This window comes from Falco punctatus (genome assembly GCF_963210335.1).
Source record: "Falco punctatus genome assembly, chromosome: 5".
Classification (NCBI taxonomy): domain Eukaryota; kingdom Metazoa; phylum Chordata; class Aves; order Falconiformes; family Falconidae; genus Falco; species Falco punctatus.
Window position 1 is genome coordinate 74,212,704 of NC_137584.1, and position 18,397 is coordinate 74,231,100.

The 18,397-nt window shown below is 50.8% G+C and overlaps 1 protein-coding gene across 2 annotated transcripts in view; it reads left to right on the forward strand.

Annotated features, from left to right (window-relative positions):
• Positions 1-18,387, forward strand: part of IFT172 (intraflagellar transport 172) — a 38,418-nt gene extending 20,031 nt beyond the window's left edge. Inside the window, exons 23-48 of one of the 2 annotated variants that reach the window (XM_080390204.1) lie at positions 1,200-1,278; positions 1,677-1,797; positions 2,184-2,328; positions 2,403-2,492; positions 2,906-3,003; positions 3,892-4,027; positions 4,105-4,221; positions 4,829-4,971; positions 5,648-5,741; positions 5,977-6,041; positions 6,169-6,349; positions 6,942-7,051; positions 7,492-7,621; positions 8,235-8,333; positions 8,685-8,794; positions 9,300-9,366; positions 9,647-9,733; positions 11,647-11,763; positions 12,254-12,364; positions 13,150-13,269; positions 14,755-14,850; positions 15,516-15,575; positions 16,369-16,467; positions 16,872-17,025; positions 17,857-17,948; positions 18,220-18,387. In XM_080390204.1, the coding sequence (XP_080246330.1) occupies positions 1,200-1,278; positions 1,677-1,797; positions 2,184-2,328; positions 2,403-2,492; positions 2,906-3,003; positions 3,892-4,027; positions 4,105-4,221; positions 4,829-4,971; positions 5,648-5,741; positions 5,977-6,041; positions 6,169-6,349; positions 6,942-7,051; positions 7,492-7,621; positions 8,235-8,333; positions 8,685-8,794; positions 9,300-9,366; positions 9,647-9,733; positions 11,647-11,763; positions 12,254-12,364; positions 13,150-13,269; positions 14,755-14,850; positions 15,516-15,575; positions 16,369-16,467; positions 16,872-17,025; positions 17,857-17,948; positions 18,220-18,309 (2,811 nt within the window). In that variant the 3' untranslated portion in view covers positions 18,310-18,387. The remainder of the gene's footprint in view (positions 1-1,199; positions 1,279-1,676; positions 1,798-2,183; positions 2,329-2,402; positions 2,493-2,905; positions 3,004-3,891; positions 4,028-4,104; positions 4,222-4,828; positions 4,972-5,647; positions 5,742-5,976; positions 6,042-6,168; positions 6,350-6,941; positions 7,052-7,491; positions 7,622-8,234; positions 8,334-8,684; positions 8,795-9,299; positions 9,367-9,646; positions 9,734-11,646; positions 11,764-12,253; positions 12,365-13,149; positions 13,270-14,754; positions 14,851-15,515; positions 15,576-16,368; positions 16,468-16,871; positions 17,026-17,856; positions 17,949-18,219) is intronic. The other variant, XM_080390205.1, reaches the window with a different exon arrangement.
• The last annotated feature ends 10 nt before the right edge of the window (positions 18,388-18,397 follow it).

An 18,397-nucleotide genomic window follows, 5' to 3' on the forward strand; every position in this document is an offset into this window, starting at 1 on the left:
GAAAAGAAAATAAAGAACAGGGCAGGCAAATATAGGGTGGTACTTCTCCTAGTGTACTTTCATGGGTTTCAGCAGTTTGCAGGGTATAGTGTATCTGAACAGTTTTATTATTATTTTTGAGAGCTCTTGATAGATTTTAGTTCCATGAGCTTGTCAAGTTATTGTTAGAACCGTCTGTACTTTTTGATCTATAATGCTGGTTCTGAGTTACCCCATTCAGTTATGTGTTATGTGAAAAAAAGCAGTTCTTCTCGCTGGCCTGTTTTATGTGCCCTGCTTAAATTACATTTCTCCAGTCTCATTTTACCTTTGGCGTTTTCCGACTGTTTCATTTTGACCCAAGAGAATTTTGTGGTTCTCCAAACCTGTCACCTTTTCTTAAGCCTTCGGTTGGAAGAGTAACTGTGGAACTCATTGCTGCCAGATGTTTCATTACCAAAAGTATAAATGGTTCAAAAGTGATTAGACAAATCATGGAGGTAGAGTCTGTCAAAAGCCATTAAATACGTTGATGTGAGGGCATCATGACACAAACTCAGGAAGCTTCTAGGATGCAGACTGTCAGAGGCAGATAGATAGAATGGAGGAAAGACTGGTGTATACTTGCTCTGTTCTCATGGTCTTTCTCTAGACATGTGCTTTGCCACCATTCAGATACTGAAGGAAATGAATCTTTGCTCTGCCAGGATGGCCTTTCCTATATTATTTTCTAGGTATTACAAGCTTTGAGCCTCATCCCACCCTGTTGGCCGCCACCCTTTCCTACAGGGTAAAAACCTGCTGCAAGAAGCTGAGCTTCCCTCTTTACTGCTCATGCCCATGCTCCCGTATGACCATCTGCATAGTGGAGCTCCTAGGGGCTGTGGTCATAGAAAAGCTGTTGCTGCAGCTTTTTTTTTTTCTATGGGCACTGTGCAGAAAAGGGAGATTGTCTCAAAAACTCTTAACTCGTCAGAAGATGGTGCCCCAGAAAAACACTTGGGGCTTGTTGATCGGCAGAGAGGACAATGGTCTCAGCACATGCAGTCTTTTCTAGAAGTTCCCTTTATCCTCATGCTTTTGGTTAGTGGGGAGGGCATAGCTGATGGAGAAGTCTGTGTGGCAAGGCTGACAAGTTTGGTACATGGGACTGGTAGGGTACGTGATGGTGTGCGGGGACATGGTGGCTCTGGAGACTGGTAGCTTATATTTTTCATTAGGCTGGAGACCTGTTTGAGAAGGTCGGGAACCCACGGAAAGCTCTGGAGTGTTATTGCAAGGGCAGTGCCTTCCTGAAAGGTACTGTGCTAAATATGTTACTTCCCCCATCCATCCCTGGCAAGACCCTGGGTGCTCTGGCCTGGTGGCAACATGAGCTATTGCCCTGGAACCTGGAAATGCCTAGGTGCTCTGAAGCTTCCATGTATCATCTAATTCACTGTATGTATTTTCATATAGTTGTACCTGCACACACAGTCCCAGCATCCAGTTCCCAAGGCCTTGATCATGCTGACTGCAGCAGCATGGATTTGGTCCAGCTCTCCACAGGGTCCAGATTGCTGGGTAGCCCGTTGGAGCTGGAGTGGGTTAGACAGTCACCATTCCCGTCCCTCTGCACCCCATCCAAAGCCCATGTTCACCTCACAGTTCTGCTTCCTTACTGGATTCAGCCTAACAGTTATCATGTCCCTTTACAGCAGTGGAGCTGGCTCGCCTGGCATTTCCCGCAGAAGTTGTGAAGCTGGAGGAGGCCTGGGGAGACCATCTGGTGCAGCAGAAACAGCTGGATGCTGCTATTAACCATTATATTGAAGCCAGGTGGGTGCAGATGATGGCTGTATAGCCAGCAGCAGTATAACCTGGAAAGCCATGAAGCTGATATGGTTTGCTTAAATCAGTAGAGTTTTGCCTGCATAAGCCCCCTTGACCCCACTTTGCCAGTGCCCCTGGTGCTTATACGCAGTCTCTGCTGGCCCTGGCTGCGGATGCCTTTCCACATCTCTCCCAAGGTCTTTCAGCCCTGATTACTCTTCTGTGCTGTCCTAGTTCTTCATTCTTTCCCCTTAGCTTTGCCAGTTATTCAGATCCTTTGTGGTGCTTGAGCCCAGGAATAAGAATCAAGCAGCACTTTGGTCTCCCTGGCTTAATTCAGCTGGAGGAGATGGCTGCGGGCTGGCTGTAAAGAGTTATGGTTTTGATGCTAGGTGCTCGATTAAGGCCATTGAGTCAGCCTTGGGAGCCCGGCAGTGGAAAAAGGCCATCTACATTTTGGACTTGCAGGACAAACAGACAGCAGCCAAATACTACCTCAAGATTGCCCAACACTATGCAGCTTTACAAGAGTATCAGGTGAGGCTACAGACCACAATCATTGCTGCTCTGTGTGTCCCTTGGGACTGCTGAGTATGGTGATTTCCCTACAGGTTGCAGAGGAGCTGTACATCAAAGGAGACCAGACCAAGGATGCCATTGACATGTACACACAGGCCGGGCTCTGGGAACAGGCTCACAAGGTAAAGTCAAAAGCAAAAGCTCTGGGGAGCTCACCCCGCTTGGTGAAATGTCTTTCTTCAGGAGATGGTGGTGCCTTGTGCACCAACACTTGATCAACAAGCGCTCTTCCCAAAGGATACATGTAGGGCTGTCCAGTAGCCAGCAAGAAATCGGTTCCTGGTATTCATATCCTATCTGTGCCCTTCTTTACTTTGGCAGCCCTGTGTGGGTGCACCTGTGACACAAAGAGCACTCTGCAAGGAGTGCTTTGATCACAGTGACAAATGTCTACCCTTTCTCTGCAGAGCATTTAGCTTGTAAACCTGTTTGTAATGGGAAGGAGACTGGTTTCCCCCTTCTCCTTCAGTATCATGTGTCAAGAAACTGCTGTGCAGTGTGCTGTAGATTCTCCCGTATGTGTTTCTTTCGGCAGCTGGCGATCAAGTGTATGAGTCAGGAAGATGTGTCTGTGCTCTATATAACCCAGGCCCAAGAAATGGAGAAGCAGGGCAAGTACAAAGAAGCAGAGAGGTGAGCATCTTCCTTGGTACTAGTCCAAGACTGAGCCCTGAAAAAATGGCTGTAGTGGTAGAAGAGCCCTTTCCTGGTGTGGGACTAGAGTCTGGGGCTAGGGTTTGGAAAGGGCAGAGGTACTCCATCCATATACAGAGACCTCAAATTGATATTTCAGAGTTTAGGAAGAGAAGTCACTGACTGTTAATGTATCTTTGTTCACTAGGACAGAAGGGAGGTCCAGGTGGGGTGCAGTTGTCTCATGTAGCAGAGGGGCAAGGCTTTTCCCCACTGCAGAGTGCTGCATTTGAGCATTTGATCTGTCATCATCAGCTGAGGATAAGATATGAAAAGCAGAGTGTTTCCCATCCAGGTTACTAACGTTGTCAGTTCTAGATTAGTAACAACACAACAGGGTTAGTAGGTATAGGAACAAACACGACTGCGTATCTGATGCCATGGTACCTGATCTCAAGGGTGCCTAGTACACGAAACGGGGCATTACAACTGGTGAGGTCACATTGGGTTTAATCTTTTTGCCAGCCTGTATGAATAAGTTGAGCTGACGTTGTCAGTTACCATTACAACAGGACTGACAGCCTCAGGTTGGGGGGACAAGATGAGAACAGGTCACAGAAGCTCAGAGGCTCCCCCCCCAAGTCACAACTCAGCTTGACAGTTGAGAATGGAGGGAATACCTTTGCCCTACTGCAGCTGATGGTGGCGTGACAGAAGGGCTCTGTCTAAGCAGTGTTCAGCCTTGCAGCCCACAGCAGCCACGCTGCACACCAGTCATGCCTTTTGGCAGCATGCACAGGACCTGGCTCCAGCTGGGCAGGATGCAGAGAGACTGCGGGGACTGATGATGTCCTCAGCTGAGCCATTTGAATGTGCTTGTGTTCCCAGGCTGTATATCACTGTGAATGAACCTGATTTGGCCATCACCATGTACAAGAAGTGTAAGATGTACGATGAGATGGTTTGCCTGGTTGCCAAGTACCACAAGGACTTACTCAGCGATACCCACCTGCACCTGGGCAAGGTGAGTACATCTCATGGCAGAGGATTGACTCGGCTAAGCAGGGACAAGCGTCACTAACTCATTGCCTCTAATTGCAGGAGCTGGAGGCAGAGGGACGCTTACAGGAGGCTGAGTACCACTACCTAGAAGCTAAAGACTGGAAGGCCACAGTAAACATGTACAGAGTGAATGACATGTGGGAAGAAGCTTACAGGGTAATTATCATTTCACAGCTATCCCGCTGTGCAGGGATCCAGCTTTGACAGAACCATCCTGGTAGGAGCTGCTGTGTCTTTATTCACTGCAAAATTCGAACACTTGGCATATACTGCCTAGCTTCAGCATGTGGCAGAGCACTGGAAGCCCTTGTGCCTACTGCTCTGCAGCATTGCACCCCAAAAGCAAGGCTTGACCCCTAGCCAGTTTGCAGTACTGCCTTCCTCCAGGCACTGCTCTGCTCCGAACCACTGCACCGTGTTGTACCTCAGAGGTATTGCTCTGCCCATAGCCACTCTGTAGCAGCCCCCCTGCAACACTGCTCCTCTCCAGTGGGGACACAGATTGCCAGGGATCACTTCTGCTGACCTAACGGTGGTGTGGGCCATGCTGAGGAGACAGCAGTCTCTTCTGTACTCTGCCAAATATGCCTTTGTATCACTCTCCCCAGTCCAGTCATTGCTACAGAAGGGTTCCTCAGGAGAGAACAGTCGTTTTTGGTGCTCCCTCATGATGACAGGCATTATGTGAGAGGGGAGTCCTGGGTCAGCCTGCTGAATATGAAATGGATGCATTGGGCTCTTCTGCTTTCTTTGCTTTGGATAGGTGGCCAAGGCACATGGGGGAGCAAACTCCTATAAGCACGTGGCCTATATGTGGGCAAAGAGCCTGGGTGGAGAGGCAGCTGTGAAACTCCTCAGTAAATTCGGACTTCTGGAGATGGCCATTGACCATGCAGCAGACAGCGGGTAAGCAAGGTCTATCAGCCCAGCGCTTTTCTCCCATCTGCCTGACCTGAGAAAAAAAGGGTGGCCCAAGATAATTGTATGCACGTGATAGCTGTGGGTTCAGGATATGGCGTGTCTTTCCACCCCACCTGTACATCTTCACACAGGCGTTCGTTCCACTTTCTTGATGTATCCCGTTTCCTGTCCACCTGTTAGTCTCTCAAATGTCAAGTGGGATCTGGGCAGGTGAAAGCAGTTTTCCCTTTAACTTTAGCAGGGGGGGCCTTGTGAGAGCCTCTGAACTTGGGAGGAGGTATTACTCATGTCACCATAGGTAACCACCCGTCAGAAGAATGTTGGCCCCACTCTGCACCTGGCCAGCCATCCAACTGCACTGCCATTCACTGCTGCTCTCCCCCAGTTCTCTCACATTGCTAGGCTCCTGGGAGTCTTGTGACTTCCCCTTAGGGTTGAACCAAGGGCCTCTGGCACTAACAGCAGGTGTGAAGGAGCTGATTTTACTTAGTGGGGGCTCTAAAAGGTCCTGTTCTCTGGTCAGGAACAGGAGGAATCAGCAGTTGGATTCCCCTCTCTCCTCTCCCAGCGTCTTGTGCTGCACTTGATGTCTTGCTCTTGATGAAAGCATGCCCTCACAGCATATGGTCCTGCTCTCACCCCACTTTCTCCTTCATTGCAGGGTCTTTGAATTTGCTTTTGAACTGGCCCGCCTCTCCATGAAGCAGAAGATGCCAGAGATCCACTTAAAGTATGCCATGTTCCTAGAAGATGAGGTAATTTTACCCCCTGAAATAGGTGGGAGTTCTCTGGGCAATCAGGTAATCGAGCAGTTGTCCTTAAGGGCTGCTGCAGCAGGCACTTCTGTGGCTGCATCACTGCTCACCCAAAAGGCTCCGTGACTACAGCCCCAAGCTTCCACACTCATCTTTGTTTCATGGTGAGCAGAGGAGGTCATGCAATCATATTGGGACAGGAAGGCATGCAAGCACATTCCTTCCTGTCTCCTAGGGCAAATTTGAAGAGGCTGAAGCAGAATTCATTAAAGCTGGGAAGCCCAAGGAGGCAGTGCTGATGTATGTATCATTCCTCATCCTGGCCTGCTGCATCTCCTCTCCCTGTATGATGCCATCCTGGTTGTTTCTGCAGCACTGGTCTGCTCCTCACTGTCCCTCTTGTTACATTGCATGTTGATTCCCCTAGGTTTGTGCATAACCAGAACTGGGATGCTGCACAGCGTGTGGCTGAGGCCCATGACCCAGACAGTGTGGCTGATGTGCTTGTGGGACAGGCACGTTTTGCATTTGAGCAGAGAGAGTTCCAGAAAGCGGAGGCCTTCCTCCTGCGAGCAGAGAGACCTGAGCTGGCCATAAAGTACTACAAGGTGAGCGTAGTCTGTAGCAACATCAATGCTTTCCTCCCTGGATGAGAACCCAGTTAGGACAGAGGAAGAGTAAAATCCATCTCCCAGCTCTCCCTGTCAGCTTAGTAGCCAAAGAGAAACCAGAACAAAGAGAAACTCAGGTGGTTCCTAGTAGAACTTAATTCTGGCCTGCTCTTAGAAGACTGAACTGGTAGAGATTTCACAGCATAGCTTAGCTCTCTTACAGCTCTGGGAGGAGGTGAGTGCCTGTGTGAGCCCTCAAGCAAGGGGCACAGGGGTCCTGGCTCTCTGAAGCCAGAATATTGATGGTCCTCAGGGGTAGCACAAGTTGGTGCATTTGAGGATTTAAGTGCCCATTCCACAGAGGTAGCTAGGATGGATGAGCACTTTCCCCTGAGGCACCTTGGGTGAATGGATAGACATAGGTACTGTTTTGGGGGAGGAAAGAATTAGATGGTGCTGCTGTCGTTGTTTCTTCCAGTGGGTCCTCTGGCAAGATGACACAAGAGGCTAGATGTGTTACGTGATGCCGGGACTGTGGGGGATCCTGGTGAACTGGTGAAAATTTCTTCTCCCTGTTGTGCTTGTGCAGGAGGCTGGCATGTGGAGCGAGGCCCTGCGGATCTGCAAGGAATACGTGCCTAGTCGGCTAGAAGAGTTACAGGAGGAGTGTGGCAGGGAGGCTGCCAAGAAGGGCTCCAGGTAAGCAACGCTGTGGTCAGGCTGCAGGGAACAGGCAGGTAGCTCTTCCCCTAGGCCATTGTGCTGATGCCTTACAGAGGTAGCCTGATGGGATCCCTGACACCCAGTTGTTTCCGTCTTGAGGACCCTGAACTTCTTACTGCATAGGTTTCCTAGCAGCCATCCTCCCTGCTCTGGAAGACTCCAGGCTTATTCTTGCCATCCAAGGTCTCCCAGATGTCTTCCTGTACCATCAGTGCGTCTCCCCAGAGTCCTTAATCAATTTTCTCCTCAGCGTTGGCTGTGTGCGGCTGTGTGCATTCCTTGTTACATGCTCAGGTCCCTCTGGGGTCCCTGGTTTACCGCTGCTTTGCACCTCCCTGTCCATGCCCTACACACTGTCTACAGAGTCTCTGTGACAGCATCCCAGTCTCAGTCACAGCCTGCATTTCTCCTTACAGAGGAACAGAAGGGCTGCTGGAGCAGGCACGGGAGTGGGAGCAGGCTGGGGAACATGCCAGGGCAGTGGACTGCTATCTGAAGGTGCAGGATCCCAGCAATGATGTCCTGATGGAGAAATGCTTGCTGAAGGTACAGTCAGGGGCTATGATTCCCTTCATCTGCTCTGCTGTCTAGGAGATCCCCCACAACCTGCAGTGCATCTTAGAGATGTCTAAGTCACTGCAGGGCACAAGAGAGGACCTGCAGGCTCCAGTGACTGCAGGGGAAAGCCTTCATGGCCATTGTCTTGAGCCGTGATGGACTGTCTGCTTATCCTGCCACTACACTGATATCCTCTCTGGCACCACTTCCAGCAGCATGCCAATGTCTTTGTGCCCATATCACTCTGCACTGGAGAGCTGAACTTTATGATTTAGTGCTTGGCTAGATGAGCACCCTTCTTCTCATGGTCTGTGTCCACCAGCCTTTGGATTATGTTCTTGATCATACTTCTCACTCATACTTGGGCTCTTGTACCAACTTCAACAACAATTATGTCCTTGTCTGATCTTCTCCCATGTCTGGAAGTAGCTGGGCTTTGCTTCTCTGAATTGCTGAAGTGGGCTGTCATTTCTTCTCCCCTTCTCCAATAGTTCAAGCACTACCAACTCTCAGACTTTCAGGCTAGGACAGAGCTTTTTCCAGCTTCATCCCTCTCTCGAACAGCTTTTATCACTTGTGCGCTGACAATTTCTCTTCACAGGCTGCCGAGTTGGCCATTAAATTTTTGGGCCAGTCACAGAGCATGGAGGTGACGCGGACTGTGGCTCCTCAGCTGGTGGCCATGAAGAAATACAGTGCGGTGAGGGTTGACTCCTGCTCCCAGACTACTGAAGAAGCAGTGACATAGGAAGGGAGAGCTCTATCCAAGGGAAGGAGTCAGGTCACATCCTGGGGTGATGGGTGGATGGCTGTATCCAGAGTTGGGCAGTGCAGAGTCTTCAGGGAGGAAGAGGGAGGGGAAAGGGATCAAGTCCTGGAACAGTGAGAGAGCAAGGCCTTGGGAGGAGACAGAAAGCAGAGAAAGGGGGTTATCTTTTGGGAGACTTTCTGTTGTTGCTGTGTGCTGGTCACTTCCAACAGCACCAGCTCCAGCCTGGGCTGCAGGGTGCCATTGGGGTTTCACCTCCCATGGGACTCTCTGGCCCTGCAGGCAGCTGAACTCTACCTCAGCTTGGACCTCATCCGGGAAGCTATTGATGCCTTCATTGAAGGGGAAGAATGGAGCAAAGCCAAGCACGTGGCCAAGGAGTTGGACCCCAGGTATACCCTGGAACTTCTCAAATTACACTCTTCCTGCTCGCACTCAGCCCCAGATGTTCTCTTGTTCTGTCTTGTCCTGCTGCCCCCAGGTTCCCTGGGTTCTCCCCAGAGTGGGCTTCCCAGGCTGGACAAGACACATTCTCCACCGCTGCCCTTCCTAAGCCATTTACCACCCTGACACTCTTCTATTGCCACACATCCCATGGAAATTGTTATCCCCTTCTGTCCCATCTCTATTGCTCTCTCCCCTTCCCTTGTCATAATCCTGTGCAGGCACTTCCTTCTGAAAATCCTGTGATCCCTTTCTCTCCTCACATATTATATTGCAAAGAGCTGCCTCGAGCCCCTTTTTTCCCCTTCTGCCTATGCTCCCAGCAGCAGGCTGGAAAGGCATAGCACAGATGCAAGTCCTCTTTTTCTCAAAGCAGACAAAGTTGAATCCACCCTCTGCACTGATGCAAGACACTTACTAGTCTTGCTGCCTGTTAAGATTCTTTCTACCCAGTAGGTCAGAGGAGTATGTGGACCAGCGTTACAAGGAGTATTTAAAGAACCAAGGAAAGGTAGATTCGGTACGTATTTGGGATCCCTACAGAGTCATGTCAGGATCTCTCCAGATCCTTGGGGCCCTTCTCATGGGGCTTTTGCCTGGATATGGCTGAGGGTGAGGAGTCTGTATGTGCCTTTGAGTCATGGTTTCTGCATACCAGATGGGTCACGCTGGCCCTGTGCTTGCATACCATAGAGGGGGAGGGACAATGTGAAGAAAAGATCCAGGTGGGCTGATGCCTGCCTTGGTGCTGGTAGCAAACCTTGCCTGCACAGCAAATTTATGGTTGTTTCCATCCCCAGCTGGTGGGAATAGATGTCATGGCTGCTTTGGATATGTATGCAGAGCAGGAGCAATGGGAGAAGTGCCTGGAGGTTGCGGCTAAACAGGTGAGTGCATGTGTGAGCACTCAGGCAAGGGACACAGGGGTCCTGGCTTTCTGAAGGAGGGACAGCAGGAATGAGTGGGCTGGGCAAAACAGCATGGGGAGTCACTGCAGCAGCTCAGAAAACACCTCTCCACTGTCCCCAGCTCGACCAGTCAGTCCTAGCAGGGAAGCCTTAGAACCCAGAAGCCCATTGGGTTTAAATTTTGTGATTAATGGCGTATTGGGAAAAGCTGAATGAGTTGTTTAGGCTGCAAGTAATTGGTACCGTGAAAATAGAGGTTTGTAAAAGCAAGCCTTCTTTACATGTTCTTTAGAGCCCTGGTGTCAGCATAAATGAGACATCCTTGTCATGAAAGCAAACTTGACATTTGTTTCATTTTTACTGACCTAAACCTAACAAAATTACCTCAACAGATTAATAAAAATGGGGAAAAGCAAAATGAAACTGATTTACAATGCTATTGCAGTGCAGTAACAGGAGGAGAGAGCTCTAGATTACCAGGATCTGCTTCCAGGGTTTGTTTGCATTCAGTGGTTATGGATTGGCTGTCGGTTATTGACTGGTTATGGATTCAGTGGTTCTTGATAACCGAGCTCAGCTAAGGGCAGATGTGGATTCTCTGAAGTGAGGTATTACTTGAGATATATTCAGAATAACAGGGCAGCCCCTGGCAGTGGAGTCTGCAGTTAGTGGAGACATCACAGCTTACCACTCAGGCAGACACCGATAACTTGGACAAGCACTGGTAATGTGTTGTACTGTGTTTTTTTAACTCTGTTTCTAATGCAGTAACCAGTAACCCGAGTTTGGGCTTTACTACAGTAAACTTGATTTCTTTTTTGACTCGGGCTTCTGTTGTGATACAAGAGGTCTTTGTTGTAGTAGTTGTTATCTTGGAGACTTCTGTGCTCATGTTCTAATTATCAGGAGATACGAGTGTTGATCTTCTTCCATAAAGAATAACTTTGCACCCAATTTAATGGTAAAGGCTTAATCAGTTTTATTGTTGGCCAGGCACAACACTACCACATCTAGTCCAAGAAGATGTTAGTCTCTTTATGCCTCTAAGAGGGCATTAGCACAGCCTTGTTCCATAGCCAGTGCAGAATTTCCTTACTTTTGACTCGGCTGTTCTGCAGTGATGACACAGGTAAAAAGTTACGTTTATCAAAAGAGGTCACATACCAGACCTAATCTTTATCCCAAACTGCCCTGTACTGAAGTGTTTCACTGGCATCCACACCTGTTCAAGTTCTAGACATATCACTGGGACACTGGTCTCTCTTCTGCTTAATAAACTTGCTTCCATTGCTCATTTTTTAACAGGATCACACATTTTGCACTGTCCTCTTCACCTCGTTATGCTCTTTAAGCCTGTGTGAAACAGGTCTCTCCTCAGCTGAATTTCTGTAAGGCCGACTACAGTCAGTCCTCAGCAAAATGTTTGTGATCAGCCCAGGTACGAGCAGCGCTCCCAGGAGGTCTGCAGTCCCAGAGGTCTGACAGAATTTGAATAAAGGACTAGAGCAGCCTTGCAAATTATGAACATCTTCAGTCCACAAAGTGTTTTGATTCATTCTTTCATTAGACTAAGGGCTGGTTTACCTGTGGTGCCACATTGTGGAGATACTGCATCCTTTAGGTATTTGGCAGTATTCCTTCGGCAAGTGGTGAACAGCTGAAAAGCAGCTTTATTTGCATGTGTGAAGGGTCAGCACGGCATCAGCTAGCCAGGATTAGAGGTGTCAAGGGGGGCTCAAATCCAAAACCAGGTCTGTTGTGCACAGTCTGTCTCTCGCCCTTTGCGACTCGAGTGTGCGAGTGTGCATACACACATCTGAAACTGTCCCCACCGAGTGACAAGTGTTCAGTTCATGATTGTCATGCTGCTGCTTTCTGTGTGCCTTCTCCAGAACTACAAAGTCTTGCACAAGTATGTAGCTCTGTATGCAACCCACCTCATCCGGGAGGGCAGCTGGGACAAAGCCCTGAGCCTGTATGTCCACCATGGAGCACCTGCCAACCCACAGGTAATGAAGACAGCATGATATCACAGTGTGAATTGCCAGCATGTGCTGTGATCTGCTACATGAGTCAGGCTTCCAGTCCAGAACTGGGATTACCAGGTGTTAAACAGGTCCAAGCCACTTCAACCCTACTGTGGATTGTTCTAGAGGTTCCTCAGCTAGCGGGACTAAAGACAACCTGCTGGCATGTTCTCCAGGGAAAGGAGCAGGGGGAAGTTGAGTATCTGTGTTTGTTTTGAACACCTTAACCATCAAGTCCAGAACAAAAGGAACTGTGTTTGTCTCTTTGAGAGCGCTGGCTGCAGGAAGCATTCTTCACTGTTTCCCTGCCTTGTCTTGCAGCACTTCTTGCAACCAGCAATCTGCAGCAGGGCTGCTCCAGCCTGTGTGCCGAGCTGCCATTCCCTCAGCCTGTGCTTGACAGCCGGAGAGCTCCAGACATTTTCTGACTCCCATCTGGCTCCCTTAAGATTTCTCTCCTTTTTTGTTGCAGAATTTCAACATTTACAAGCGTCTCTTTGTGGAGATGGTGAACGCGTCTGGTATGAATTGCGCCGAGGCCTACTCCAGCTGGGCTGACCTGCGTGACGTTCTCTTCAATCTGGTGAGTGTGGGCTGTGGCCACCACTGCCTCTTAAACACCAACACCCTGGTGGCTCCTAGCAGGGGAGAAAGAAGAATCAGTCTCTAACCAGGTGACACGGGCAGTATTGGTAGAACAGGAGCAGAGGGAAAAGAGCTGACGGCGTGGACAGCAGAACAACAGGATCCTGTGAAGTGGGCATGGCTGGGCAAGAGAAGTCAGGGAAGAAAGTGACTGTGCACTCAAGGCCAAATCCTAGAAGTGGGTCTGGACATCGGCACTTGCAGGGCTACATGGGACCCTATCACGACATGTCTGCTGTTCAACCTACACCCGTGTTCAGCAGCCTGGGTGGGGCAAGGACCTGGGGAAAGCACAGAACTACTGAGCCTGGAAAATAAGAGAGTCCTCCCCATCTCCCCAGAGATGCTCAGAGCCTTCTGCTCCTTCTTCCCTCTCCCAGGATACTTCAGCCAGAGCCCAGGATGGCCTTTTCTGTGTTTCTGTCCCACTAATACCCACCTCTAGCACAAATGAAATCGACAAATCCCCCTTTGTCCATCCAAACTCACTCCTGCTTCCAGTGCTGTTGGTTGTTGCAGTACTCTTGGCTCTTCCCCTTCTTCCACAGCCTCCTCCCTTCAGCACTCTGTAGGACCCAAAGCACCCAAGGCCCAGCCCTTTTCCCATCCCCAGAGGTGCCTGGATATTTCAGATCCTTCTCTCTCAGCTTTTCCCTGGGCTCAAGTGGATGAAGAGTGCCTTTGTGCTCTCACGTTCTCAGTTACTCCTTTTCTCTTCTTCAGTGTGAAAACTTAGTAAAGTCAAGTGAGGCAAACACTCCAGCACATGAGGAGTTTGAAACGATGCTGCTGATCTCTCACTACTATGCCACCCGCTCCGCTGCTCAGGGTGTGAAGCAACTGGTAAGGTTTTTGAAGTTCCTTTGCCAGGTCGCCAACCTGAGTGGAGAGCCCTGTGGGGATGTGCAGGTTCAAGGCTATTCACAGTTCACTGTTCCACTTCATGGATCACACGCATGAGAATGGGACTACAGTGATCTGGGAACCCACCACTAGCAGGTGGAACTGGAGATGGTCGTCTTCTTATAGTAGCACCTGCTCCCAGCCACTGTGGCTGAGATGTAAACCAGTGGGAAGCTGATCAGTGTGCTTGGCATGACTTGTGAGAGCAGACACACCAGTAGGAATTTAGGGATTGCACAAAATTGTGGACTTCCCAGGAGAGGCATTGCTTCCTCTTCAGCTGTCCTGGGCCAAGAGAGCTGCTGGGCTTCACACATGGTCTTGAGAGCAGATTGGCTTCAGGAGCTCGTGTGCCTGTGTGCTTGGCCTCTCAGGGGGTTTTGGGAGCTTGTGAGCACGGGTGCTCAGCATCACACAGGGCTTCGGTGGGTGCTGGGCCTGCTATGGGGCTTTGGGACTCATGGGCCCGGACACCAGGCCTCACAAGGCACTGCGAGTGGTTTTGAGTCTTATGTGCATTGGGATTTGTTCCGGGCCACGAGACAGAGCAGGGTCCCTTCTGAAGTCTTGATCCATATGGGATTGTGGAATTGTTCTAGAGCTCTGTATGAGTGTGGGACTGGAGCTGTGATAGAGCAGGCTATGAAAAAGAAAGGTTGCCACAGCTAGGGCCCCAGTAGAAGTCATAGGGGGGACTGGGGCTTCCCCTTGGCTGCATGTGTACGTGTTGGGGTTCCAGAGACATATCGGACAGAAAAAGCCATGTCTGATGTCTTGGAAACCTATACAGACCCATACAGTTGTGGAACGTTGAGGTGTTGGGTAGTCTATTTGGGATCGTGAAGGAGGGGTGGCCTTCTCAGTTCTGGTGTGATGATAACCTATCTGGCAAACAGAAAAGTGAAATCTCCCTTCAATTCCTCACCCCCACTCCAAAATTCTTATGTGATTGAATACAAGAAAAAACTCACTGTGACACTGGCTAAACACCAGAGCAGGATTCTTGGAGAGGTTGGAGAGTGTCCATCCCTTGAGATACCCAACCAGACGTATTCCTGAACAACCTGCTGTAGCTGACTCTGCTTTGAACAGGGCAGGCGCGTGGACTAGGAAATCACCAGAGATCCCTTGCAACCTCAGCTATTCTGTGACTCAAATGGTGGGGACTTGGGTGCACCTTCTAGTGAAAAATAGCAAGGTTTATAAAGCAGGACTTAATCTTCAGGTGACAGTCCTCCTGTGTCTTCACACAGTGAGGGTACTTAGGGTCATGACTGAAGTTTTAACCTTTGTTTGCTGCCTGTCAGGAGTATGTAGGTGCAGAGTCCCTGCTGTGAGTCTGGGGCAGTATGATCTCATGAGATCCCTTCTGACCCGATTTTTCTGCACCGATTGTTGTGGTTTTACTGTCTTTTGTGTTTGCAGGACACTGTGGCTGCCAAGCTGTCCATTTCCCTGCTGCGCCACACTGAGCTTCTCCCTGCAGACAAGGCTTTCTATGAAGCTGGGATAGCTGCCAAGGTAAGAGCTATCTGCCACCACAGCAGCTGAGGAGGTGGAGGACCCTAGGCTTAGGGATTCTCAATTCTATCTTCCCCTGTCCTCTCCTAGCTGCACTGGTAGACCAGCAGCCAGACACTGGCACTGGAGGCCTTCCCTCAAGCAGCTTGCCAGCCTCCATACTTTGTTGTGGGCTGGCAGTAGGTGGTGGGAGGGTGGACCTCAGCCAGCAAGGGGACATGAACTGCAGACCCAGCGGGTAGACCAGAAGCCATGTTAAATTGCGGCTGTGTTAGTGTAGGTGCAAGGCTCCGAACTGCTCTGCTTTGCTCTGGGTCACCTAAGTGAAACTCACTCCTGAGGCTACAGGCTCTGACTGCCTGCCCAGAGATAAAGATGTATAGCAAGCACAGCAGCATGTTCTCACTGTCCGATGCTGGCTGTGCAATGCCTGACTCCATCCTGTGGGACAGCTTGTGGGTAGGAGGCTGCTTGTCCCAGTGGTTGCCTGTGAAGCAGTCCTCAGGGATGGTGAGCCGGGATGTGTACTCCTCCATTACCTGTGTTGCAAGCAGGATGTTGTTGCACAAACAGAACCACATCCTCTCTAGCCGTTGCTCAAGCAGGAAAGTTGTGGCTGTGAAGATAAGCTTCCTGGTCTCATTTGGGGTTCTTCTCTGTACTAGGCAGCCAGCTGGGAGAACATGGCATTCATCTTCCTGAATCGCTTCCTAGACCTCTCAGATGTACGTATATGCTGGAGGGAGGGCGATCGTACTTCAAATGGGCTGTAGGGACAAAGCAGACCTTCAGCCTAGCCCGGGTACTCCTGAGGCTTGAATGTGGCAGCACATGTTTGAGCTGGTGCTGATAGAGGACCCTGGACACTGCTCAGCGTGTGTGTGTGCACGGCACTGAGCACCCCAGCACCAGCTGGAAGTACTTGCCCCGACAGACACCTGAGCAGCCCTGACCATGTCACCCTGTGTGTCCCAATGCCACCACGCATGCATGTTGCAGCAAAGAGAGAGCTGGCCCAAGAGTTTAGGCCTGTAGTCTTCACGGCTGTGAGTGCCATTACAGCTTTCAGGATGATCTCATCGGAGTTGTTCCAAGGGAAGGAAAATACCTGAGGGGTGGAGGGCATGGCCCAGTGCTTTAGCCACTGTGATACAAGACTCAGGAGCCCCCCATGCCAGTCAGCTCCTTTCTTGACTAGCAGGTTGTTCACCAGAAAACACCAAACCCTCGGATGCTGACCTTACTGTACCAGTCTTTCAAGTGCTGTCAGCAGCTGCTGGGAAGAAAACGGCTCCCCTCATTTCATCTTTCCCTTCTTTGAGGCCACCTGACAGTTTGAGTGGCACAGTATTTCAGGGGCACGCATCCTCTGACGCTGCAGAGGATGGCCATAAATGCCACCTTCCAGGAGGGCCCAGTTAATAGATAAGAGCATCAGTAATGCCCTTTGCAGGGGCATTATGTAGACTGTACCATCCAAGGATGGCATTGCCTAGTGCCCCACCTCTTCTTTCTCAGGCTATTGAAGAAGGGAACCTGGATTCTCTGGACCACTCTGATTTCCAGAATACAGACATTCCTTTTGAAGTACCACTTCCAGCCCGACAGCATGTGCCTGTGAGTGTCATCTGCTTTCTTCAGCTACCTTGAACATCAGTGCTGCTTCAGGGCCCTCTCTGAACAGGGACTGGGGCAAGGGTGGGACAGCAGGCACTACAGCAGATGGAAATGCACTCAGCACTGCCCTGTGTCGCTTCCCCCCCCACACAAAGACACATGCAGCCCCTGTACACACATACAACCAGACACACAAGCACATTTTCTCATGCTCCCCCCAAAAATACATGCGTACACTCACCCCCCTGCCCCCCCAGATACACACACACGCATGTGTGTGTGCACATCCCACATGCACATTCATGTGTCCCGCTCTCCCCAGCGTGCTCGCTGGTGCTGCAGAGCAGCAGCTGGGCAGTGGCACGGCATGGTGTATCAGGGGTGCACTGGCCTCTGCCCTGCAGGAGGAGAAGCGGGAGGAGGTCAGGGACTGGGTGCTCACCATGTCCATGGACCAGCGGCTGGAGCAGGTGCTGCCACAAGATGAGCGTGACACCTATGAAGCCTCACTGGTGGCAGCAAATACAGGGTTGCGTGCCCTGCCCTGTGTGCTTACAGGTAAGCTCCAGGCCAGCTCACACGTACACAGTGGTGTACATGGTGCCATGCAGGGAGTGGGAACGTGTTGCAGGGGGTGGCCTGGGCAGGAGTTCAGGCTGCGCTGTAAGAGGAGGAGGGAGACTGTGTGGCTGTGGGGTACCAGCTCTGCTGAAAGAGACAGGAGGACCCATTTTTTACTGCGAGGATGACTGAGCACTGGAACAGGTTGCACAGAAGTCATAGTATCTCCATACCTGGAGACAGTCAAAAGTCATCTGGACATGGTCCTGGGCAACCAGCCGTGAGTGGCCCCACCTGAGCAGGGAGGTTGGACCATATAGACCCCAGAGGTCCTTGCTAACCTCAGCTGTTCTGTTTCTATGATTCTGTGAGTGCTTAGTCTCACACAGCACCGCCTAGGAGACTGGCCTGGCAGGCCAGCACACAACCAGTCCCTGCTGTCTGTTCTAGCAAGTCCCTCGACTTGCAAACTTCAGTGAGGGCTTGGGGCGTAGGACTCGGAGTGGGTCAGAGAAGAGGAGAGCAGGAGCAGGCCACCAGCAATAGCACTCAGTAGCACTCTGGCTCCAGAGGTCAGGAGCAGCATGCTATCACTTGACATACTTGGGTATCCTTGCCAGCAGGCAGCTCAACCTTCACCTTCCTTTGATCCTGCCGTTGTGGGAACCCCCTTCCTGAGGCATCTCAAAGCCAGAGGCAACGTTATTTCCCTGGGAACTCCCATTGCCCCCGTGGGAGCAGCCCGCCATGGCAGAGAGGGAAGGGGTGTGTGAGCAGGGGTCTCCTGTGGGTCTCAGTTTGTTTCTGAAGGTGTCATTGTACAACCAGGGTACCCTGTGCTAAGAAACAAGATAGAGTTCAAGAGGCCAGGCCGAGAAGCCAACAAGGACACATGGAACAAGTTTCTGATGGCTGTCAAGGTGAGCCAGGTGCCCCGTGGGGCAGGGAGACAGGCTGCAGGGGGTTCAGCCCCTCATGCTGACAGTAAAACAGTCCCACTGGGTGGAGATACACCGAACCAGGGCAGTTTTAATGCACCCTCCCTATGTGCTGCTGGGTGGGGATTAATCTCACAGCGCTGGGGCAGCCCCAGCCCTGCCTGTGCAGCTCTGTCAAGCCCCGGGGGTACCCTTGGGCAGGGGGTGACAGCACTGCCCCTTTGCCAGTGCCAAGGGCTCTTTCATTCTGCAGACATCCCACAGCCCTGCGTGCCAAGACGTGCTCAAGTTCCTCAGCCAGTGGTGTGGGGGACTCCCGAGCACCAGCTTCTCCTTCCAGTGAGCTGGACCATGGCAGTTTTCAATCCCGTTCTTCAGCATCCTCCACTTCCACTTGCAATAAATGTGTGTCTCAACCCTGCGCTGCTCTT